The 26,474-nt window shown below is 43.2% G+C and overlaps 1 protein-coding gene across 1 annotated transcript in view; it reads right to left on the minus strand.

Annotated features, from left to right (window-relative positions):
• The window catches only part of LOC311226476 (SNF-related serine/threonine-protein kinase-like), a 34,938-nt gene that overhangs the window by 3,138 nt on the left and 5,326 nt on the right, over nucleotides 1-26,474 (minus strand). The window contains exons 2-4 of the mRNA XM_084311902.1: nucleotides 25,643-25,978; nucleotides 21,633-21,851; nucleotides 20,751-21,046 (exon numbers count right to left, since the gene is read on the minus strand). Coding sequence (XP_084168028.1) covers nucleotides 20,751-21,046; nucleotides 21,633-21,851; nucleotides 25,643-25,816 — 689 coding nt within the window. The 5' untranslated portion in view covers nucleotides 25,817-25,978. The remainder of the gene's footprint in view (nucleotides 1-20,750; nucleotides 21,047-21,632; nucleotides 21,852-25,642; nucleotides 25,979-26,474) is intronic.

Raw genomic sequence — 26,474 nt, forward strand, 5'->3', positions numbered from 1 at the left:
AGAGAGAGAGAGAGAGAGAGAGAGAGAGAGAGAGAGAGAGATAGATAGATAGATAGATAGATAGATAGATAGATAGATAGATAGATAGATAGATAGATAGATAGATAGATAGATAGATAGATAGATAGATAGATAGATAGATAGATAGATAGATAGATAGATAGATAGATAGATAGATAGATAGATAGATAGATAGATAGATAGATAGATAGATAGATAGATAGATAGATAGATAGAGAGAGAGAGAGAGAGAGAGAGAGAAGAGAGAGAGAGAGAGAGAGAAGAGAGAGAGAGAGAGAGAGAGAGAGAGAGAGAGAGAGAGAGAGATAGATAGATAGATAGATAGATAGATAGATAGATAGATAGATAGATAGATAGATAGATAGATAGATAGATAGATAGATAGATAGATAGATAGATAGATAGATAGATAGATAGATAGATAGATAGATAGATAGATAGATAGATAGATAGATAGATAGATAGATAGATAGATAGATGACGGACAATTTGCATTCTGCATTGATGTGAAAATTCCAATAATGGATTTTCTTGGTCCAGCTTCCAGTTATTTTTCCTGGCACTGTGTTCTAATTGAAACCCTTTTAATCTGCACTGTCAAATGATGTGTGGGTGGGAGTTGAGTAGATATAGGAGGGGGGGGTGCTATTGCCGGCCAAGAGAGGTCTGGAAGTATAATACGTTATAATACAGTACAATACATTACTATATAGCTATATATATAATAATATGTACTAGGGATGTCCCGATCCGATCACGTGATCGGGATCGGCGTCGATCCACATGCTTTTCAGAGGATCGGGGATCGGGAAGAAAAATAATAATAAAAATCGGCAGTCAAAAAAAGAAAAATTTTATTCAACAAACATGACCATGTCCACGTCTTAAACTCATACGGAGGCCTTAGTTTTGGTTTTAAATTACATATATCATCATTAATGAATTTATTGTCACACAGAGCAGAATAATTGTCCACAACAAACACATTCCCCTTTAATTTACACCGCTGCAACAAACACATCCCTTTAATTTAGACTGGCTACACGCTCCACATCACAACAACAGACTCAGTGAAGCATGCCACGAGCTAACGCTAACGCTAACACTAACGCTAACGCTACTCTCTGCTATGTTGTGGAGACTCAGGGAAGCATGCCACGAGCTAACGCTAACGCTACTCTCTGCTATGTTGTGGAGACTCAGTGAAGCATGCCGCGAGCTAACACTAACGCTAACGCTACTCTCTGCTATGTTGTGGAGACTCAGTGAAGCATGCCGCGAGCTAACACGGTTAATATCCACTGACTTGAGCAGCTAGACTTAATGTCAGAGGTTTGGAACTAAGCATTTTAAAATAGAAAGTCAAGCCAGTTGCAATGTTTGCAAGGAGGACAGGCTGGAGGCGAAGTTTCAGACTAACTTTTCACCTGGAGGATAACGTGACTGAGGATTATCGTCTGCGTTTCAGACCAGAATGGACCATTACGTAAGTCGAACACTGAATGTATACTAATGTGCAAACATATATTGAAACTTTTAATATTTCTCATATGAAGCAGAAGCACATTTCTCAGGGTGAATGTAATAACAAAAGCCTCCGAGCTCGCGCCCCGGACTATAGGCAACAGAGGGGCTTGTCTCGCTCCGCCAGTTTCTGATAAATGCGTCAAAATTGATTACTAATGTGAAAGATCGGATCGGAAACGGCTGTAGAACCGAGGTGTGGCCAACAATAGCAGCCCGTCCCCTCTCCCCATTCAACTCCAACCCACACATATCAAACCAAAACAAAAAATGTAAGCAATGCCAAGCAATTAACCTTGCACAGCAGCTGGCTTCAAGAAATCACACAGACCATCTGCCGTTGTCACCAAGCAGTACCAAGAGGGGCCCTTTTGCCTAGAGGTCGCTGTTTGACAGCATTACAGATTCTACCTTTAAGTAACTGAAGTCAATTCAACTGACCCAGTTTCAACTATGAAGTGTAACAATAGTAGGCCACAGTATTATGCAGGGTAGTTAATCTTATCTGCCTCTCATCAGTAGTGTGTCAGTTGACTGTGGGTGGTATGCAGACTTGCAACTTATTAGACTGTCAACAGGGTAGTTTCAAAAGACTTGCATCAACATTGTCTTAATTTGTAGGTAGCAAGAACGGCTATGGTTAGGGTTAAGGTAAGCGATTAGTTGATAAACAAAAATCGAAATAAAGTGTCACCAAACATAATTTAAAATCACTATTTATTGAACTGGATCAAATCAGAAAACCTGAGAAAAATCTGAGAACCGATTGATAATTGAATCGCAATCCCTTATAATCTGATTCAAAGGGAACCGTGAGGTCCCAAGGCCATTCACAATCTGCATGACCTGTCTCAAGCCCCCGCCCCCTTTTCTTGATTCTCCAATCACAACTGTTGCTTTCCCCTGACAAGTCAAAGGTGATTGGAGGATCAAGAAAATAGGGCTGAACACATGCAGCTTCCTTGAAGGTAGTGTGTGTTGACTGCTGAGGCTGAGAAGGCTGCTGGAGGGAAGCAGAAGCTACTGCATAATGTTCCCCCCCGTCCAACCAACGTATCCTAGCAACCGTGACCCCAGTCCCTCATTTCTGCGTCACAACTCACACGATAACTTGTTATTTATAACCCAGATGGCTAAAACGTCTCTGTATGACGCCGTAGCCGTCACTTAACGTTAGCATCGCCGTGGCAAACCGCTGACGGTGGAAAGTAACTAAGTATTTTATTTAAAAAAAAATTTACTCAAGGTTTTTAATTGAGCGTTTCCATTTCAGGGAACTTTCTACTTTTACTCCACTACATTTCAAAGGACATATTGTACTTTATACTCCATCTGAACCCATCGGTTACTAGTTTGAAGAAAAATATTTTCCATCGAAAAAACATGGCAACAATTGTGCTTTCAAATTTGAAGCCTGCCAACTTCAAGAGGATGTAATCAGAGCAGCATCACTGGACCACATACCACTTTAACATAACCTTTGATCAGAGCAGCATCACTGGACCACATACCACTTTAACATAACCTTTAATCAGAGCAGCATCACTGGACCACATACCACTTTAACATAACCTTTGATCAGAGCAGCATCACTGGACCACATACAACTTTAACATAACCTTTGATCAGAGCAGCATCACTGGACCACATACCACTTTAACATAACCTTTAATCAGAGCAGCATCACTGGACCACATACCACTTTAACATAACCTTTGATCAGAGCAGCATCACTGGACCACATACCACTTTAACATAACCCGTAGAGGTCAATGGGTCGAGAATTGGATGCTCCCAAGCACTGTAATACAAAAACGTCATGTACAATGTGTACTTTTACTTTTGACACATAACCCTTTCACTACCACACTACAGAAGGTTAACCTTTCACTACCACACTACAGACGGTTAACCTTTCACTACCACACTACAGACGGTTAACCCTTCCACTACCTTTCACTACCACACTACAGACAGTTAACCCTTCCACTACCACACTACAGAAGGTTTCGCAATTATGCCACAACAATGTGGAATGCCCTACCCACAGCCGTAAAATAATGTGAATCCCTACCCTCCTTCAAAACCGCTCTCAAAGAGCACCTACGGGTGGCTGCAATTCGAAACTGGCCCCGGTAAATGTCCAAACACCCCCCCATCCACCCACCCCCCTCCAATTTACAGTTTCTTCCCCCTCAAATGTATATATTTATTTTTTATGATCTCTTTCTCTCAAACAGTACTGTATATTTGTATATCTTGTATGCCATACATGTCTGGATGAAACAGTACTGTATGTCGTGTATGTCATGTATGTCATAAATGTCTTGATGAATTGAAAATGAGGGACCCTGATGTAAACAAGATGAAAGTCTTTCTCTGGTCTGCATCCCCTTAACAATTGTTTGTATTGAGCCGTACTGTATTGTACCCATTCTGCAATCTGTTAATAAAGTTTTCAATCAATCAATCAAGTTGGGTTGGGGGGCGGGGGTAAGCACTCCTTTCACTGTCCTGTTGAGACAGGGTGTTACAACACCAGGCGTTCCACAAGATAATCAGCACCCCTTCCAGTTCTAGGGCTGACCTTCGAAGTTTTTTTTGGCAATCGAAGCTTCGGGGCCGAGCTTCGATTTTAATTCGAAGCTTCGGAATTTTTTTTTTTTTTTTTTTTCTTATGTTGTGGGACTTGTACAGCACTTTCTTTGTTGTTTTTAAATGTGCTCTATAAATAAAGTGGGTTGGATTAATTAATTAAGTAGCCCCTTTCGTGACTGAGCCAACAAGGTTTCACTCGGCTGTGTGATTTAATTCAAGGTGGATCGCTGTTGTCGTTTGAACAACTTCAGATTTCATGGGAACCCAAATCAAGAATGTTTAAGATGAATGAAGTAAGATTTTGATTATTTGAAATATGGCCTGTGTAGACTAAACTATGCACAGAATTATGTCAGTCTACAAGGTCCGGATTCTACATGGTCCGGCAATGTAGACCTTGTAGACTCCACTACAGACCAATTATCAGTGAATGTTCATGCATTTTTAAGAAGGGCAACTTCCACAAAAAAACAAAGAACTCACCAAAACATCTCAGTAGCACCATATCTAAATTTTATTTCCTATTTTGTTTATTCATCCCAGTATCTTTCTTTCTTATGTGTGGAATTCTACAAGGCATGTAGTATATGTATTTGAGGATGATATCCTTCAAACAGGCAATAGTGATGATATAATTTGGGCAGTGCTGAGCTGGGTTACTTTCCTCCAGTGTATTTGTCCCCCGGCCCCACCCAATGGCCCCATGCGCGCGCGCGCACACACACACACACACACGCACACACACACACACACACACTTACATTTACATTTACATTTACATTTAGTCATTTAGCTGACGCTTTTATCCAAAGCGACTTACAAGTTCTGTACGACAAGACAGCAAGAAGGGTACAACTCTATCAGCTGAGTAACAATGTTTATCAAAGTGTTGCGTGTTACAGTGTAGGTTAGTTTATTAGGAAAAGTGCATGACAGTAAGGTTAGTCACGGTTCGATTTTTTTTCTTTTTTTTTTTTTTTTTTTTTATCATTTCAGATAATGGTTGAAGAAGTGAGTCTTTAGTCGACGGCGAAAGATTGGACGGGATTCGGCTGTCCTAACTGGGATGGGTAGTTCTCACACACACACACACACAAATCGAAGTAAAAAAAATAATTGAAAAAAAGAATGTCTTAATTTTTTTTTTTTTTTTTTTTTTTACTTCGATTTTTTTTTTTATGTTCGAAGCTTGTGCCATCGAACGAAGCTTCGAAGCTTCGAAGTATTTAAGACAGCCCTATCCAGTTCACAAGCCTGTATTTGTCAGGATCCGCCTGTCCAGCAGCCTGGCTTCGTTCCCCCGCCAGTTCAGGGATCCTGCGATGCACCTCAGAGGCCCTGCCCTGCACCCCCCTCTAGTGGACTTTTCCCGTTACTCCCGTTCCTGCCACTGCTACTGGCAATTAATGTGTGTATCCTCCATATGTCCTTAATGTTCAATGTATTCTCCGTGGTGTTGTCTTTGTTACCCACTCTGTTTCCTGGTCTGGTCTAGTGTGTTGTCTTTTGTATTTTGTATGTATTGTTAGTCAGTCCTGTCATATATTTGGTGTCATTGTTTGTCAGCCTGTGTGTCTGTCCAAGTGTGTCTTTTTTTTTTTTTAACTTTATTTTTTAGCGTTTATCGCTTTTCTGGTCAAGCATGACCGACAGTTGTAGGGTGAAACGGGAGAGAGAGCAGGGGGAGACATTCGGCAAATGACGGCGAGTCCGGGAATCGAACTCAGAGTCAACCAGATCCGTGACGCAGCACGGAGTCCCGCGACGCAGCGCGGTAACATGGTGTGCTACTGGAGCACCCCATCCAGGTGTGTCTTGTTAGTAATTAGTCTCCCTATATATTCTGTCCTTTCCTGTTACTCCCCTGTCGGTTCGTTATCATTGTTATCATATCTTGTTTGTGATTCCACGCAGCACCCTTCCGTGCTCTCCACGTCTATATGAATTGAAAATGGGGGACCCTGATGGAAACAAGACACACGTCTTTCTCAGGTCTGCATCCCCTTAACAATTGTATGTATTGAGCCGTACTGTATTGTACCCATTCTGCAATCTGTTAAATAAAGTTTTCATTCATTCATTCATTCATTCATTCATTGTACCCTTTGTTATTATTGAGCATTTTTACCTATTGTTAGGTTTTAGTGAGTTTTTCCTTACCTTCGTGTGGGGTATGTCTGGGAGTGCTTGCATTCTTTCATCTATTTGCATTTATTTTAAATTTGTTGGACCTTATGGTGTCCTTGTTCTGTTCTTGACTTATTGTTATGTTTTCTTCTTGACTTGTTTAAAGAAGACTTGTACGGCCCATGGGGACATTAACGTGTGTTGTCGGGCCTTATAAATAAATTTGATTTGATTTGATTTGATTTGTTATCGGGTTTTCGTAACGTGTAATCTGCCAGCTTATGCTGAGGTACTATTCTTGTTTTGTAGTTAAGCCTTGTGTAAAATACAAGTAAAGCCTTTTGTTGAACTACATCCCGTTGTGTCCTACCTGTCTCTCTACCCTCGTCCTGTGATTGCTATTGGGTCCACACCAACACCGAATCATCACAGTATTGTTGACCAACATTCTGCAAAATTCCTTGTTTTGGGCCTTTTCCTCCTCATTGTATAGTATAGTATGATGGTTTTAACAGTGATCACTTGTAGAGTACAGTATGATGGTTTTAACAGTGATCACTTGTAGAGTACAGTATGATGGTTTTAACAGTGATCACTTGTAGAGTATAGTATAATGGTTTTAACAGTGATCACTTGTACAGTATGATGGTTTTAACAGTGATCACTTGTACAGTATGATGGTTTTAACAGTGATCACTTGTAGAGTACAGTATGATGGTTTTCACAGTGATCACTTGTAGAGTACAGTATGATGGTTTTAACAGTGATCACTTGTACAGTATGATGGTTTTAACAGTGATCACTTGTACAGTATGATGGTTTTAACAGTGATCACTTGTAGAATATAGTATGATGGTTTTAACAGTGATCACTTGTAGAGTTCAGTATGATGGTTTTAACAGTGATCACTTGTAGAGTATAGTATGATGGTTTTAACAGTGATCACTTGTAGAGTATAGTATGATGGTTTTAACAGTGATCACTTGTACAGTATGATGGTTTTAACAGTGATCACTTGTAGAATATAGTATGATGGTTTTAACAGTGATCACTTGTAGAGTTCAGTATGATGGTTTTAACAGTGATCACTTGTAGAGTACAGTATGATGGTTTTAACAGTGATCACTTGTACAGTATGATGGTTTTAACAGTGATCACTTGTACAGTATGATGGTTTTAACAGTGATCACTTGTAGAGTACAGTATGATGGTTTTAACAGTGATCACTTGTAGAATATAGTATGATGGTTTTAACAGTGATCACTTGTAGAGTTCAGTATGATGGTTTTAACAGTGATCACTTGTAGAGTATAGTATGATGGTTTTAACAGTGATCACTTGTAGAGTATAGTATGATGGTTTTAACAGTGATCACTTGTAGAGTATAGTATGATGGTTTTAACAGTGATCACTTGTAGAGTATAGTATGATGGTTTTAACAGTGATCACTTGTACAGTATGATGGTTTTAACAGTGATCACTTGTAGAATATAGTATGATGGTTTTAACAGTGATCACTTGTAGAGTTCAGTATGATGGTTTTAACAGTAATCACTTGTAGAGTACAGTATGATGGTTTTAACAGTGATCACTTGTAGAGTTCAGTATGATGGTTTTAACACTATGATCGCCGGGGACGAGTTAAGACGTCATTCCTAGCCATGCTCATTCTGCCGAAGACGCCGTAACTCGTCTTTGATGTCAATATTTCAAAAATCTGTCATCGAAATCATATTTCCTTTCCGGAGCCCTGAGACACACTGCAAAGCTCCACTCAACTCTCTAGCGGTTCAAGAGCGCCATCTGGTGGCCGATCGGCAGATCGCCAACCGGAAATTAGCCTTTGAACCGGAAGTGCTCATCCATATGTGGTCCGGGCACTCGCTATCGTTAGAGAGACTCCGTCTTGATACAGTGAACATCGATCGGTGCAAATAACTCGAAAAAACAACATGATTTGGACGTATATACTATTATACAACCTGGAAATGGATCGGGCATTTCTCCATCCCATAATAGATAAAATTCTGTTCCACGCTCATCTGCCAGCGGCGCGAGGAAGCCACGGTAAGATTCAGCGTTATATTCTAACGTGTTCCATATAAACTGCTATGATGAACATATGACCCACTCTGGATGAATCATCTAACGCTGCCCACGGAATTATAAACGATCCCCCGCCCATCCGGTCATCATCAGATGATACGCAGTAACTTCTAGAACCACGTCCAGTTGACATTTTTTATCTCGCGCCGATTGCTATCAAACTGTATTTGATCATCAATATAATGCATTTAGGGCTATAAATCATGTTCTGAAGAAAGCTGCAGAAAACGATAAAAACATACTTATACTTTAGACCATATTTTAGTATGAATATGTGAATGAAAAAGTTTAACGTTGCTACACCCTGAACAATACATATAGGACATTGAATGGGCCATAATAATGGCAATTTAGCAATATAATTTAAAAGGTTATAGCCCTGCAAAGAAGGGGAACTTCTCCATAGACAAATAGAGCTGGCGAGGGATGGTAAATTATGAATTTAACCCATGGCGATTAAAGTGTTAACAGTGATCACTTGTAGAGTATAGTATGATGGTTTTAACAGTGATCACTTGTAGAGTATAGTATGATGGTTTTAACAGTGATCACTTGTACAGTATGATGGTTTTAACAGTGATCACTTGTACAGTATGATGGTTTTAACAGTGATCACTTGTAGAGTACAGTATGATGGTTTTAACAGTAATCACTTGTAGAATATAGTATGATGGTTTTAACAGTGATCACTTGTAGAATATAGTATGATGGTTTTAACAGTGATCACTTGTAGAGTTCAGTATGATGGTTTTAACAGTGATCACTTGTAGAGTATAGTATGATGGTTTTAACAGTGATCACTTGTAGAGTATAGTATGATGGTTTTAACAGTGATCACTTGTAGAGTATAGTATGATGGTTTTAACAGTGATCACTTGTACAGTATGATGGTTTTAACAGTTATCACTTGTAGAATATAGTATGATGGTTTTAACAGTGATCACTTGTAGAGTTCAGTATGATGGTTTTAACAGTGATCACTTGTAGAGTTCAGTATGATGGTTTTAACAGTGATCACTTGTAGAGTACAGTATGATCGTTTGTGATCATAGAAGGAACAGAAGGAACACAAGGAAGTCCAAAGAGGCCCAACAGGATCCTTATCAGCGCTCTGTATCAGCCAATCACATTTCACAGGAAGCCGTGAATTGACAGTCCCTTTCTCTCTGCAGCCAACCGGGATGCGGGCACGCCGCCACCTGGCACATGTCACGCACACACCCTCACACCTGACAGATCACCAGGCGTTACCTTGGCAACAATAATCTCTGGCCTGGTTATCCGAAAGCCTGAAGCATCTGTCTGTCTGTGTGTGTGTGTGTGTGTGTGTGTGTGTGTGTGTGTGTGTGTGTGTGTGTGTGTGTGTGTGTGTGTGTGTGTGTGTGTGTGTGTGTGTGTGTGTGTGTGTGTGTGTGTGTGTGTGTGTGTGTGTGTGTGTGTGTGTGTGTGTGTGTGTGTGTGTGTGTGTGTGTGTGTGTGTGTGTGTGTGTGTGTGTGTGTGTGTGTGTGTGTGCGCGTGTGTGTGTGTGCGTGCGTGCACCGGATAGCACCTGGGCCCTCATTTATCAATGGTGCGTACACAGATATGTGCGTACGATCATTTCTAAGCAAAGTGTGTGACTTATCAATTTGAACGTGTGCTTGACTTTGTGCGTATATTTACGCACAGCTCAGGGCATGCGTACCTGGCGCCCAGCGGTAGAATATGAAGACTGCAGTCTGCAGCACGGAAATAAGCTTTCGTGCATTACACTGGCGTGTTCTGTATGACCCGTAATTCATTATAGTTAATTGTAAAATAGCGACAGTAGTGTAATTATAACGGGCTCACGCGTGAACAAGAGGCAAGGGGCAGACGCAGAACACCCACCTCCAAACGCGATTAAATATTGTTTAAAATAAAAAGCGAAATACTATTATTTTGTGCGTCATGTTTCCAAATAAGATTGGTCACAACGAAATGCTTTCTACTTCAATTTGTTGGTTAGAATAGATGACCTCCGTTGAAACTTCACTGAGACTGAGACAGTCTATTTGTGAGCTCCCGCACAGATGTGATAATAATAATAATAATAATAATAATAATAATAATAATAATAATAATAATAATAATAATAATAATAATAATAATAATAATAATAATAATAATAATAATAATAATAATAAATAATAAATAATAATAATAATAATAATAATAATAATAATAATAATAATAATAATAATAATAATAATAATAATAATAATAATAATAATAATAATAATAATAATAATAATAATAATAATAATAATAATAATAATAATAATAATAATAATAATAATAATAATAATAATAATAATAATAATAATTATTATTATTATTATTATTATTATTATAATAATAATAATAATAATAATAATAATAATAATAATAATAATAATAATAATAATAATAATAATAATAATAATAATAATAATAATAATAATAATAATAATAATAATAATAATAATAATAATAATAGCTTCATTTTATATAGCGCCTTTCAAGAGACCCAAGGTCGCTTTACATAAGGGGGGGGGATAAAAAAGTAACAAACATAGTGGACAGACACAACATATAAATATGATGATGGAATTCAAGTTCGCGTTTTTATTGATCACATAGGCAGGCTATACATAGGCTACATTGCAGTGAGATTCATTGTTCTACTCTCGTATTATTGTTATAGTATATGCTATTGTCAAGAAGGAAGTACATTATTTTCAATCGTGGCTTTAATTCGTATAGCCGAGAAGCAGTCTCCTATCAGCTTCATTAATCCCGACCCATCTCAGCCACAGCATAACTGAGACCGGCTATGGAAACAAATCATAAATAGACTACTGTAAATAAAATAGCCTTTTATTTAGGGGTTCCCAACCTTTATTCCCCAGAGCCCCACGATTCCTTGGAGACATAGGAATATGATATGATATAAAGGTATACTGGTCCGTCAGCGAGGAGACATTAAATGCCATTTGAGAATATAGGCTATTAAGGCAAAACGACGGCCTATAGCCTATACATATTATTTAATGTTTTCATAAGCGTAAAGATACAAGGACAACAGTTATATTAACGATCAAGTTAGTTTACTGTATGCAGGCGCGGGGCTCCGTGCTGCGTTATGCGCAAATGACTGTTGCATAATGTAGGCTATGCATATATAATTTATATAGGCTATACCTAATACCGACATCAAAATAGATTGTATGCCTCTACAAATCATATTAAACCATGCAGGTAGAAAATTGTCGAAAAATCTGTCGCAATTTGGAATCAAATTGAAGGGGAACTTTAATCCCTGGGTAATCGAACTTTAAAAGAACGAAGCGAAAAAGGGCATTCATATTACAGCATGGTTATTATTAATGACACCAACGCCAAACAGTGGTTAACGGTCTTTATTAGTGTTTGCGCTGCCCATGCAGCAATGGTCTTTAGGAAAGTTAATAGATATCATATCCGACTGTTTCCGACATCACCGTGTACATGTCTGTCAGCCTGTCGCGTATTTCTCCCAGGCGTTCGCTCGGTTTAGTCCACTTTTCCACATTTCATGGGGATGTTTCATTACCGTATATGGTTAATTACGGGCGGTTCTATATGCAAATACGTAAAACCGTGCACGAGCGCGGAGCGTAGATCAAGTGATATTTATCAACACAGAGTACTTGCAGGTGTGTGTGGGATACGTCTATGCACGTGTGATAAATCCAGATTTTTCTGTACGTACACACATTCTAAATTCTGTGCTTAAGAACGAAAATAGAACACTTTCTAAGAATTGTTGATAAATGAGGGCCCTGGCCTCTGCCAACCCAAACTACTCCACAGATAGCATCAGCCACTCACAATGCTTACGACCCAGCTGGATGGATAATCCCTAGAATCAAAACATCATCCTCTCAATTGACTGAGCAATAGGAGCACATGCAGCAGTGTGCACAACCCACAAACCAGGCAGAAGCAATCACACACACACACACACGCACACATGCACACACACATGCACACACACACACACACACACACACACACACACACACACACACACACACACACACACACACACACCATTGTACAGTACACACACTAATTGGAAATCTGGGTCAAGTGCTCAGGCAGGATTTTAAAGGACAGCTGACCCCAGATATCCAGAGCCAGCAAATGACAGTCGGCTATTTGTCAGTAGCCCGCAGACACATACACACACGCGTGCACGCACACACGCACACACACCGAATCAAATAACAAACAGGCCATTACTCCGAGCTCAGCATTTGTGTCCATTGCTCAGATCATCTTCTCTGCGCAAAAGAGAGAGAGAGAGCCAGGAAACACGGGAGAAAATAGCCATCGCACATCCACTCAGTCAAGGGAGAAAATAGAAAACGCTCTTTCTCTCTCGGCTTCTCCCTTTCTTCCTGACGCATAGGCCTCTGGGTAGAGAGGGTGAATACCAGTCCTCTTCTCCTTTTCGACTCTTCCTCTCTGTGTCCCTCTCTCTCCTTTTCGACTCTTCCTCTCTGTGTCCCTCTCTCTCCTTTTCTATTCTTCCTCTCTGTGTCCCTCTCTCTCCTTTTCTATTGTCCTCTGTCCCTCTCTCCTTTTCTATTCTTCCTCTCTGTATCCCTCTCTCTCCTTTTCTACTCTTCCTCTCTGTGTCCCTCTCTCTTATTTTCTATTCTTCCTCTCTGTGTCCCTCTCTCTCCTTTTCTATTGTCCTCTCTGTGTCCCTCTCTCTCCTTTTCTACTCTTCCTCTCTGTGTCCCTCTCTCTCCTTTTCTACTCTTCCTCTCTGTGTCCCTCTCTCTCCTTTTCTATTCTTCCTCTCTGTGTCCCTCTCTCTCCTTTTCTACTCTTCCTCTCTGTGTCCCTCTCTCTCCTTTTCTATTGTCCTCTCTGTGTTGCTCTCTCTCCTTTTCTAGTATTCCTCTCTTTCCCTCTCTCTCCTTTTCTATTCTTCCTCTCTTTCCCTCTCTCTCCTTTTCTACTCTTCCTCTCTGTGTCCCTCTCTCTCCTTTTCTATTGTGCTCTCTGTGTCCCTCTCTCTCCCTTTCTATTGTCCTCTCTGTGTCCCTCTCTCTCATTTTCTATTGTCCTCTCTGTGTCCCTCTCTCTCCTTTTCTATTCTTCCTCTCTGTGTCCCTCTCTCTCCTGTTCTATTCTTCCTCTCTGTGTCCCTCTCTCTCCTTTTCTATTCTACATCTGTGTCCCTCTCTCCTTTTCTATTCTTCCTCTCTTCCCCCCCCCCCCCCCCCCTAATTGCCACTCCTTCCTTTCCATTCCTCGTCACGTTTCTATTTTCTTCTCATGAAGCACTGGAAGCCCAGTGAAGAAGAAAAATACATCATGGTTGAAGAAACTAATTTCACTGTGAAGTGGTATCAGATCTCATTATGCACACAAACAAGAGAAACCATGACTTGCAATGAAAGCCAGGCGACGAAATTGCCTGTTATTCCCTCACGTGAAAAACTATAGTCCATTAGGGCCCATATTAGGAGTGCTGATCTAGGATCCTTGCTCAGGTCACGTGACCATACACTCTACTACACAGTACTGATACAGTACTAATTAGGAGACATTCTCCCTAATCTTCATCTTTTTTTAGTGCTTGGTTTGCTTTTGCAATTACTTATTATTTGTGTGCTTATAAATGGACTGCATTTATATAGCACTTTTATTCAAAGTGCTTTACAACTTATGCCTCACATTCACTCACCGACGGCGGAGGTGACCATGCAAGGTGCCAACCTGCTCATCGGGAGAAGTTAGTGGTTAAATGTCTTGCTCAAGGACACTTCAACATGCTGCCCGGGAGGACCTGGAATGGAACCGGGAACCTTCAGATTACCAGACGAGCGCTCTGCCTCCTGAGCTACACCATAATTATGCCGAAGGGGCATATTGTTTGTGTGAATTTGTTATTATTATTAATCCTCTCCTTTTGCAATGGTTTTACAAATTCCCGTGAGATGGTAAATGGTAGCAACATGAACTTTGACCCATTGGTCGGAAGTTGTGTGCAAATGCTCTCCAAGGAATATGACCCCAATTGGCCTGATGGGGGCGCTATAATTGAAGATTAAATCATTTTTCAAAGGTCATAACTCCTACGCCATGAGTCCCATTTACACAAAACTTGGTACAAACATCGATCCAATAACACAAACCAGACTATAAATCAAAGATTTCTTGTCCAAACCTTACAAAACTCACAGGACATGTTCCAAAACACTGCTGAACCGTGTGTGTGAACTTATTTTGCAATCCTAATGATCCATAATAATATTATTTGGCTTGAACCCCGGGATTTGGCGGCTATATTTTTTATTTGCTTTTATATAAACGTATACAGGTAGACAGGTAGTCTGCGCTCTTTGCGTCAACTAATGGGGATCCAAATAAACTAAACTAAACTATGACTTATGAGCCAATCTGGTCTCAGATCAGCACTCCTATTTTGAGATGCTTGTAAATACAGTAAATTCAGACTGCAACAGCGTTGTTTCGTGTTGTGCCCTGCATTGTTGCCATACCGTAGCGCTCTGACCCTTACATAAGTCCTCTCAACCTATCAGCAGTCTGATAAAGGCACCCGTATCCTCAGCTGTCTGCCTGTCTAGTACTGTAGGTCATAACCTGGCCATGTAGTACACAGCTATCAGTTGCCCAGTTGTACAAAGGACGGAGCGTACCATTCTCTAACTCCTGGGAACAAACACTGGACTATGGACTCTGACAAGAGCAACACGGCGAAACAATCCAATCCACACAAAGCATATACACATACACACATGCATAAAGATGTACATGTGTGCACACACACACACACACACACACAAGCACGGACGTGTGTGTGTGTGTGTGTGTGTGTGTGTGTGTGTGTGTGTGTGTGTGTGTGTGTGTGTGTGTGTGTGTGTGTGTGTGTGTGTGTGTGTGTGTGTGTGTGTGTGTGTGTGTGTGTGTGTGTTCACACATTCACTCACATGCACAGATATACACATACACATTGCAGCACAACAATAAGAAATCACACATAGAATACTGGGAACACAGCATAAAAGGAGGAGCCTATCTATCCAAGTAAAGACTGTAATAACTACCTACCATTGTTGATAAATCACTATAGATTTCACCCCAGTCTCTGTCTCTCTCTCTCTCTCTCTCTCTCTCTCTCTCTCTCTCTCTCTCTCATTCTATTCCATTCTCTCTCTCTCTTTCTATCTCGTTATTTCTCTCTCTCTCTCTCTCTCTCTCTCTCTCTCTCTCTCTCTCTCATTCTATTGAATTATTTCTCTCTTTCTCTCACACACACACACACACACACACACACACACACAAACAATATACTGTACATGATTTATGCTAAATGCAGAAGGCACAATTGGAGGGTCCAAACGGCAATATGATGCACTTACGGATATTCTGGTACTGTAGCTAGTACTGTGTCTCCCAAATGTTGTAAGTACAAGGCCCCTCTTGTACAACCTAGTATGTCCCTCCCTAACTCCATAACCCTCTATAACCTAGTATGTCCCTCTCTAACTCCATAACTCTCTATAGTATGTCCCTCTCTAACTCCATAACCCTCTATAACCTAGTATGTCCCTCTCTAACTCCATAACTCTCTATAGTATGTCCCTCTCTAACTCCATAACCCTCTATAACCTAGTATGTCCCTCTCTAACTCCATAACCCTCTATAACCTAGTATGTCCCTCTCTAACTCCATAACCCTCTATAACCTAGTATGTCCCTCTCTAACTCCATAACTCTCTATAACCTAGTATGTCCCTCTCTAACGCCATAACTCTCTATAACCTAGTATGTCCTTATATACCCTCTATACCAGGGGTTCTCAAACTTTTTTATACCACAACCCCATTTAATTTAGGATTTCTTTTGGCGACCCCACACTTAACTCTTTAATTGCCAGACCCGAGATATCTCGGGTTAACTCGCCATGCGTTGGACGCCAGACCCGAGATATCTCGGGTTTTGGTAGTTTTTTCTTTTATTCGCTATTTTTATTCATTATTCATCCATTGACCTCGGTGTTGCCATATGAAAGGATTTTGAGATCGCCAAAGTGCAATACCGGCCGCATCCTGCCAGATGGCAGTGTCGCCCACCCTTTGAAACCTTATATCTAACTCTGTGTTACACTCAAATGTCTCCGGGTGCTATATTTAGACGGAGCCGAGTAAGTCACTTCATCCGACCACTTCGAAATGCATCTGGCACACTCTATCCATAAGTTGTGCCAAATTATGTCGGGGACCAGATGGACACCAATACTGGAAATCACGATCAGACAATTGGAATATTCTTTTTGGAATACCACCGACCACAGGTAACGACTATCTGACATCAATTTCAGCTTGATCCAACAATGTTTTCATATCCATCCAGCTGATCGGCTTCTGTAGTGTTCAACACGAATGCTGTTACTGGCCATCAAAGCATAAAAAAACGAAAAATTGTCACCTACCCACAACCTCACTTTGGGTCGCGACCCGTAGTTTGAGAACCGCTGCTCTATCCTCTCTATAACCCAGTATATCTCCCTATACCCTCAGTCTATACTCTAGGGGTGGGGGGAAATATCTATACGTAGTAGTATCGCGATACTTTGCGTGGCGATACTGTATCGATACAGGGACGCCAAGTGTCGATATTTAATTATTTATAAATAAATTTTAAAAATTAAGAATTTGTATTTATTTTTTTGTATAAGGAAGTTGCATTGTTCATTTCAATACCTGTAATAGTACAGTAGTCCACACACGCACACGTGTGCATTCAGTTAAATTGGAATATGACTGTAATACAAACAGTTCAGTTTGTCAGGTACATGCAACACAGATTAGTGTTTACATCTGTCTGCTTGAAAAAATACCATGTTCTGCAATAAAGATTATTGAAGTGAGATGAACAGACTGAACTTTATTTTATTAGATAAAACATGTTGACAAAGTTTTACTTTGCAATTGAAAAAAGATAACAAATCGCAATATAACGCAATATTAATATCGTAATACTCAGCATATCGCAATATATTTAGTATCGCAATACTATTGTATCGTGACTCAAGTATCGTGATAGTATCGTATCGTGAGGCCTCTGGTGATTCCCACCCCTACTATACTCTCTATACCCCAGTATGTCTCCCTATACCCTCTATAGTCTATACCAGTGGTCCCCAAACTGATCCAGCCCGCCTCCACATTTGGCCCGGCCCCCTAGAGCCCCGGAGCTAAGAAAAGAAAAGAAAATTGTCTGTGCTGAATGTTTGTTAGTGTTTGATATTTTTTGTTGGTTTTTAGTACTTTTAAACATCCATTTTTAGTAAGTAGGCCTAGTAGTTTTCATTTGATCCTATAATTTTTTCATTCACCGATTTGTGGACTTTTTTTTCCGTGTCCTGAAAGGCGCCTTATAAATAAAATGCATTATTATTATTATTATCATCCAGGAGGGAAAAGACACTTTGGATAGTAGGGACTGCATCTCTGCCTGTCCTGGCCAGGAAACACTTTGCAACTGTGATCTCCTCTGGCAGTAGTTGGATATTGTAATGTGTGGCGAGGGGTTGCAGCAATTCCACTGAGAGAAGCTGGTCTGAGGCTGGATAACATGCCTGTATGCCTCTCATAAGTTGTTCTCCAACTCATGAGAACCTGCTCTCAAGCTCTTGCAGCATTCTGTCGAGGACTGGATAGAACAGTCTGTCTCAGCTGATCTCCTGAGCTGAGGTCTGAGCTTGTCCCACAAGATGACTCAACTACATACTCGTCCATCCTTTTCTGCTTCCTCTTAAAACAAATAAAGCATTAACATTGGCATGCTGTACCTTTCTGTGCTTATTCATCCACAATCTATAGCTCAACATGAAAATATTAGCAATTAATCATTAAAAAAATCGCCAAATTTTATTTCAACTAAAAATGCTTAAAAAAGAATGTTAGTGATAGAAGGGAACTCATTTTGTGCAAAAATGGAAAGCTTTTCAATTTCCATGCGGCAGAATTGTTACAATAGCCGATAATCCATTTTCCCAATGATAAATCCCTATACGGGTGGAACAACCAGTGACGTCAGACTACACCTCCCTATTACATATGGCCTTTGTCCTGTCATACATGTCCACTGCCATCTCTGAGGTGCGATAACCTTTGAGTGTCTCCTGCACTGTGCTTTTAAATAGTACAGAGCTAGAGCTAGGTGGTCTGTAGGTACTGTATATTTATTTCATAAATAGTGTTATTTATTTCATTAATAGTGTTATTATTTATTTCCTGACTTTTTTTTCTGTGAAGATCCTGGAAAGGGTTATTAATATTTGGTTCTGTGTGGCTTTCTGGAAAACAATAAATGTTTACGTTTAGGCACCCCTGCGATCGTCAAATTTTTTCTGTTACAAACTGACCCCGGCCCCCACCAGAGAAGGGAAAAGTTATGTGGCCCTCACAGGAAAAAGTTTGGGGACCCCTGCTCTATACCCCAGTATGTCTCCCTATACCCTCTATGACCCAGTATGTCTCCCTATACCCTCTATAACCCAGTATGTCTCCCTATATACCCTCTATAACCCAGTATGTCTCCCTATACCCTCTATAACCCAGTATGTCTCCCTATACCCTCTATAACCCAGTATGTCTCCCTATATACCCTCTATAACCCAGTATGTCTCCCTATATACCCTCTATAACCCAGTATGTCTCCCTATACCCTCTATAACCCAGTATGTCTCCCTATATACCCTCTATAACCCAGTATGTCTCCCTATACCCTCTATAACCCAGTATGTCTCCCTATATACCCTCTATAACCCAGTATGTCTCCCTATATACCCTCTATGACCCAGTATGTCTCCCTATACCCTCTATAACCCAGTATGTCTCCCTATATACCCTCTATAACCCAGTATGTCTCCCTATACCCTCTATAACCCAGTATGTCTCCCTATACCCTCTATAACCCAGTATGTCTCCCTATACCCTCTATAACCCAGTATGTCTCCCTATACCCTCTATAACCCAGTACGTCTCCCTATACCCTCTATAACCCAGTATGTCTCCCTATACCCTCTATAACCCAGTATTCTTTTATTTTTTTATTTTTATTTTTTTAACTTTTTTTTCTTTTCATGTCAACGTTCACATGCACAATATACGCTTACCTAGCATTTGCATCACTGTTTGCGGGTAGCCCTCACTTCCTATGAACCCTGAGTCTTGCCATTGCCCAGTCAAAGAAGTGCAATCTCTCTCATTAGATGTGTGTGTATGTAGGCTAGGCCTGTCTGCCCACCACCCCCCCTGATGTTTGAGAGTTAAGAGTGGACAATAAGTGCTAATAAGATGCTCTGATTTGCTGTTGTTGCACAGACATGAAGCACTTTTTCATAAGCTCAGCTGCACTATAAATGTGTTTTTTTGTTCAAGTGTTGATGTTAGAATGTTCAGATGCACATCATGCACTTGTTTGTTTTTTATTTAATTTTTATATTGAAATGTTGAAGAGGAGATGTTGCAGTTGTTGCACAGTCATAAATGAAGCACTTTTTGCAGGAGATGTTGCAGATGTGGCACATAAATGAAGCACTTTTTTTTAAAAGTATACTAGTTTTGCAATGTAGTTAAATAAAAGTTGTGAAAATGTGGTTGCGTGTTGTGTCAAGTGTACATATATTCATAGCACGGGGAGGCGCCGTGGCAGTCCGGCCCCTGGCCCCTTGGGTTTCTGACAATGTGGCCCCCTGAACAATTTAGTTAAATAGCCCTTCCCTATACCCTCTATAACCCAGTATGTCTCCCTCTATACCCTCTATGACCCAGTATGTCTCCCTATACTCTCTATGACCCAGTATGTCTCCCTATATACCCTCTATAACCCAGTATGTCTCCCTATACTCTCTATAACCCAGTATGTCTCCCTATACCCTCTATAACCCAGTATGTCTCCCTATACTCTCTATGACCCAGTATGTCTCCCTATACTCTCTATGACCCAGTATGTCTCCCTATACCCTCTATACCCCAGTATGTCTCCCTATACTCTCTATACCCCAGTATGTCTCCCTATACTCTCTATGACCCAGTATGTCTCCCTATACTCTCTATGACCCAGTATGTCTCCCTATACCCTCTATACCCCAGTATGTCTCCCTATACTCTCTATGACCCAGTATGTCTCCCTATACTCTCTATGACCCAGTATTTCTCCCTATACTCTCTATGACCCAGTACGTCTCCCTATACTCTCTATGACCCAGTACGTCTCCCTATACTCTCTATGACCCAGTACGTCTCCCTATACTCTCTATGACCCAGTATGTCTCCCTATACTCTCTATGACCCAGTACGTCCCTCTCCACACGGTGCCGGTCTGACTTACCGACGGCGGGAGCGTCGTACTCGTCCCCGAGCAGGATCTCCGGAGCTGAGTAGGCCAAGGAGCCGCAGGAAGTGTTGAGATTCTTTCCTGGCTGGAACTTGTTGCTGAATCCAAAGTCGGTGAGCTTGACCAGGCCCTGCTTCTGGAAGAACACCACGTTCTCCGGCTTCAGGTCCCTGTGCACCACGTGCAGCCGGTGGCAGTAGGAGATGGCGTGCACGATCTGGGCAAAGTAGCACTTGGCCACCTGGAGGTAGAAAGATGGTAGATATATCAAGGAATCACATCTGTGTGGTCGAGTATGGCTAATCGATATTCCATAACCTCCCTTATCGGTTACCTTGCATGCACAGTGATAGAATTCTGATAGCCTTTTATTAAAGGCTTAAAGTATTCTGTCTTTGGCTAGGATAAGGTCATATCCCAACTGAGAGAAATCCAAGTGATTAATGAATTAGCCAGGGCACTGAGGCACGTAACCACCTTCCTTTCCAACAATACTCTGTCAAATCATGTACTGTATATATATGGAGATATTCGCGATCGGTACATGAAGAGATGTGAATAAAGACTGTGTCCACTCCTGACTAAACTCTTAACGCCTTTCATATCTATCACTACCACACTACCAAATGGTCAACCCTTTCACTGCCACAATACAGAAGGTTAACCCTTTCACTGCCACGCGACAAAGGGTCAACCCTTTCACAACCACACTACAGAAGGTTAACCCTTTCACTACCACACGGTTAACTGGCATCCGGCGGGCGGCATGTGGACATGCGAGCGCACTAATTCACTCACTCGACGCAGTCGCTCGCTCGCTCACTCACCTCCTCGCCGAGGCCTCCGTCGTGCTTCATGATGCAGTCGTACATGTCTCCCCCGTCGCCGAGCTCCAGGATGAGGTAGAGCTTGGTGGCCGTGTCGATGACCTCGTAGAGGCGCACCACGTTGGGGTGCTGCACCAGCTTCATGCAGCGCACCTCCTGGAAGAGGTGGCTCCGCGCCACAGGGTCCAGCTTGGTCTTGTCTATCACCTTCACGGCCACCTGGGAGGAGAGAGAGAAGAGTCTATCACCTTCACGGCCGCCTGGGAGGAGAGAGAGAAGAACCATCACCTTCACTGCCACCTGGGAGGAGAGAGAGAAGAGTATATCACCTTCACGGCCACCTGGGAGGAGAGAGAGAAGAACCATCACCTTCACGGCCACCTGGGAGGAGAGAGAGAGAAGAACCATCACCTTCACTGCCACCTGGGAGGAGAGAGAGAGAAGAACCATCACCTTCACGGCCACCTGGGAGGAGAGAGAGAAGAACCATCACCTTCACGGCCACCTGGGAGGAGAGAGAGAAGAACCATCACCTTCACGGCCACCTGGGAGGAGAGAGAGAAGAACCATCCAAGATGATGCCGCGCTACGGTGACTGACGCCGTCCGCACCATGAGCTTAAGCATTTCATTGTATTTAAAAAAAAATTGCCTTTCTATCCCCCCAATTTAGTCGTTATGCCAATTCCCTTCCTGGTCGTTACACGTGCTGCCCTACTGTTGGTATGGGGAGGGTGTAGACTACCACATGCTGCCTTACTGTCGGTCTGGGGAGGGTGTAGACCACCACATGCTGCCCTACTGTCTGTCTGAGGAGGGTGTAGACTACCACATGCTGCCTTACTGTCTGTATGGGGAAGGTGTAGACTACCACATGCTGCCCTACTGTCTGTCTGGGGAGGGTGTAGACTACCACATGCTGCCCTACTGTCGGTATGGGGAGGGTGTAGACCACCACATGCTGCCCTACTGTCGGTCTGGGGAGGGTGTAGACCACCACATGCTGCCCTACTGTCTGTCTGGGGAGGGTGTAGACTACCACATGCTGCCCTACTGTCGGTATGGGGAGGGTGTAGACTACCACATGCTGCCCTACTGTCGGTCTGGGGAGGGTGTAGACTACCACATGCTGCCCTACTGTCGGTCTGGGGAGGGTGTAGACTACCACATGTTGCCCTACTGTCGGTCTGGGGAGGGTGTAGACTACCACATGCTGCCCTACTGTCGGTCTGGGGAGGGTGTAGACTACCACATGCTGCCCTACTGTCGGTCTGGGGAGGGTGTAGACTACCACATGCTGCCTTACTGTTGGTCTGGGGAGGGTGTTGTAGACTACCACATGCTGCCCTACTGTCGGTCTGGGGAGGGTGTAGACTACCACATGCTGCCCTACTGTCTGTCTGGGGAGGGTGTAGACTATCACATGCTGCCCTACTGTCTGTCTGGGGAGGGTGTAGACTACCACATACTGCCTTACTGTTGGTCTGGGGAGGGTGTAGACTATCACATGCTGCCCTACTGTTGGTCTGGGGAGGGTATAGACTACCACATGCTGCCCTACTGTCTGTCTGGGGAGGGTGTAGACTACCACATGCTGCCCTACTGTCTGTCTGGGGAGGGTGTAGACTACCACCTGCTGCCTTACTGTTGGTCTGGGGAGGGTGTAGACTATCACATGCTGCCCTACTGTCTGTCTGGGGAGGGTGTAGACTACCACATGCTGCCTTACTGTTGGTCTGGGGAGGGTGTAGACTATCACATGCTGCCCTACTGTTGGTCTGGGGAGGGTGTAGACTACCACATGCTGCCATACTGTCGGTCTGGGAAGGGGGTAGACTACGACATGCTGCCATACTGTCGGTCTGGGGCGGGTGTAGACTATCACATGCTGCCCTACTGTCGGTCTGGGGAGGGTGTAGACCACCACATGCTGCCATACTGTCGGTCTGGGGAGGGGGTAGACTACGACATGCTGCCATACTGTCGGTCTGGGGAGGGTGTAGACTACGACATGCTGCCCTACTGTTGGTCTGGGGAGGGTGTTGTAGACTATCACATGCTGCCCTACTGTCAGTCTGGGGAGGGTGTAGACTATCACATGCTGCCATACTGTCGGTCTGGGGAGGGTGTAGACCACCACATGCTGCCCTACTGTCAGTCTGTGGAGGGTGTAGACTATCACATGCTGCCCTACTGTCGGTCTGGGGAGGGTGCAGACTATCACATGCTGCCCTACTGTCGGTCTGGGGAGGGTGTGTAGACTACCACATGCTGCCCTACTGTCGGTCTGGGGAGGGTGTAGACTATCACATGCTGCCCTACTGTCGGTCTGGGGAGGGGGTAGACTACGACATGCTGCCATACTGTCGGTCTGGGGAGGGTGTAGACTACGACATGCTGCCCTACTGTTGGTCTGGGGAGGGTGTTGTAGACTATCACATGCTGCCCTACTGTCAGTCTGGGGAGGGTGTAGACTATCACATGCTGCCCTACTGTCGGTCTGGGGAGGGTGTGTAGACTACCACATGCTGCCCTACTGTCGGTCTGGGGAGGGTGTAGACCAGTGGTGACCAACCAGTCGATCACGATCGACAGGTAGATCGCGGGCTGATTTCAAGTAGATCTTGATTAATAAAATTCGATTATTAAAAAAAAAAATCAACTCTTCCTCTCCTTGTTAACTACGACAAGCAATGCTGTTTGTTATTTAAGATGAGGTCGGACTCAGCACTGACAGATTTGTGTTCATTATGCTGATTTTATAAAGCCTCAAATGACGGCTTACAATATACAATTTTGGCTGGTAGCTCTCGGGCTAGGTGGTAAATAAAAAAGTAGATCTTGGTTCAAAAAAGGTTGGGCACCCCTGGTGTAGACTATCACATGCTGCCCTACTGTCTGTCTGGGGAGGGTGTGTAGACTACCACATGCTGCCCTACTGTCTGTCTGGGGAGGGTGTGTAGACTACCACATGCTGCCCTACTGTCTGTCTGGGGAGGGTGTGTAGACTACCACATGCTGCCCTACTGTCAGTCTGGGGAGGGTGTAGACTATGACATGCTGCCCTACTGTCGGTCTGGGGAGGGTGTAGAACTACCACATGCTGCCCTACTGTCGGTCTGGGGAGGGTGTAGACTATGACATGCTGCCCTACTGTCAGTCTGGGGAGGGTGTAGACTATCACATGCTGCCCTACTGTCAGTCTGGGGAGGGTGTAGACTATGACATGCTGCCCTACTGTCGGTCTGGGGAGGGTGTAGAACTACCATATGCCTCCTCCGATACATGTGGAGTCGCCAGCCGCTTATTTTCACCTGACAGCGAGGAGTTTCACTGGGGGAACGTAACGTGTGTGGCGGTTCACGCTATTTCCCCCAGATCCTCTCCCTGCTGAACAGGCGCCGACCAGTAGGAGTCGCTATTTGCACTCCTACGCCACCGGCTTTCCACCCACGAACACTGCCATGCCGGACTGACCAAGCCGGAGGTACCGCTGACAGCTGGATTCGAACCCAGAGTCTCTGCAGTGATAGGCGAGTGCTTAGTCCTCTACAGCTACCCATCCTACGCATTTCATTGTGTTTTTAATAGATAAGACAATGACTTTGAATTTGAACAGGGTCATAAGAATGACAATAGCGGTCATCACTGCCATCTTTACATTCCTCCTTGTCTCGAATTATGTGCATCTTATTCCTACAGAACAGTTGAGATATCAGAATAGAAAATTGATACAGGAATGGTCTTCAATCCATATCAAGTTGCCCTTTTCCCTCTGCGTTAAAAATAAGCCACGATTGCCCCGAGGACACGAGGCTCCTTCACTTCAGCCTCAAGTGCAACCCTCTACTCAGTCGTATGATGTTTCCTCTCGATGTCTTCCTCTCCCTCTAATCGTCTCATACAAAAACCATACACGCCCGATTGGTGGACGCTGGCCAATCGGTCATCGGGACCGGCCACGTTGCCGACGTGGAGATTAATCTAGCCAATCGGCACTAGCAGGCGTACCTTCTCCCCAGTGAAGACATGTCTAGCCAGCTTGACCACAGCAAAATGGCCGCGTCCCAGAGTCTTGTCCAGGTCATACAGCCCAGCCACCTTCCCGTCGTGACCACGCTTCAAGCCCGCCATGGCTGCCGGGGACTGGGAGGAGCTGGCTTCCGACACCTGATCCCTGGTCATCAGTCTTCCATGTTCTCCACAAATGGTTCAGGTGTGTGTGTCGACTAGACGAAGACAATTCTGATCCCAGATCAGTGAAGGAGCTCAGGCCTTGGATGGGATGGCGACTGCGCTTGTGGGGGTTTTCTCCCACTTGTTCATTTCATTTTGTCTTCTCGTAACCTGAGGGAGAAAAAAAAAGGGGGGGGGGGAGACGGGGAGGGATTTAAACATCACTCCGTAGTGGGTGGTGAGCTGGATAATCTAGAGGTGGTGGCTGAGAGGAGGATGAGGAAAAAGCTAGAAGCCATCCTGGAGAACCCCTCCCACCCCCTCTATGAGGAGCTATAGCCAGAATGAAGAGCACGTTCAGCCAATGAAGAGCAAGACTCATCCCCCCCCCCCCCCCCCCCCGACACACCACAAACCGCCTGGGCCGGTCCTTTATTCCGGCAGACATCAGGCTCGACTACAACCAAAGGCTCGGACGTCCGACTCTGCGGTCAGGAGAACTATCATTGTCAGAACTCGGGACGTGAGAACTCGAGACTCATATCCTGTTTTTTGTACTTTTTATATATTGTATTTATATTTAATATTGTATCTATACAGTGTGTATCGATACTGGACTGTATAGGACTGTGAAGCTCTGTATCCCCCCCCCCCCCCCATGCTGCTT

This window comes from Notolepis coatsorum (assembly GCF_963971535.1).
Source record: "Notolepis coatsorum genome assembly, chromosome: 4".
Classification (NCBI taxonomy): Eukaryota; Metazoa; Chordata; class Actinopteri; order Aulopiformes; family Paralepididae; genus Notolepis; species Notolepis coatsorum.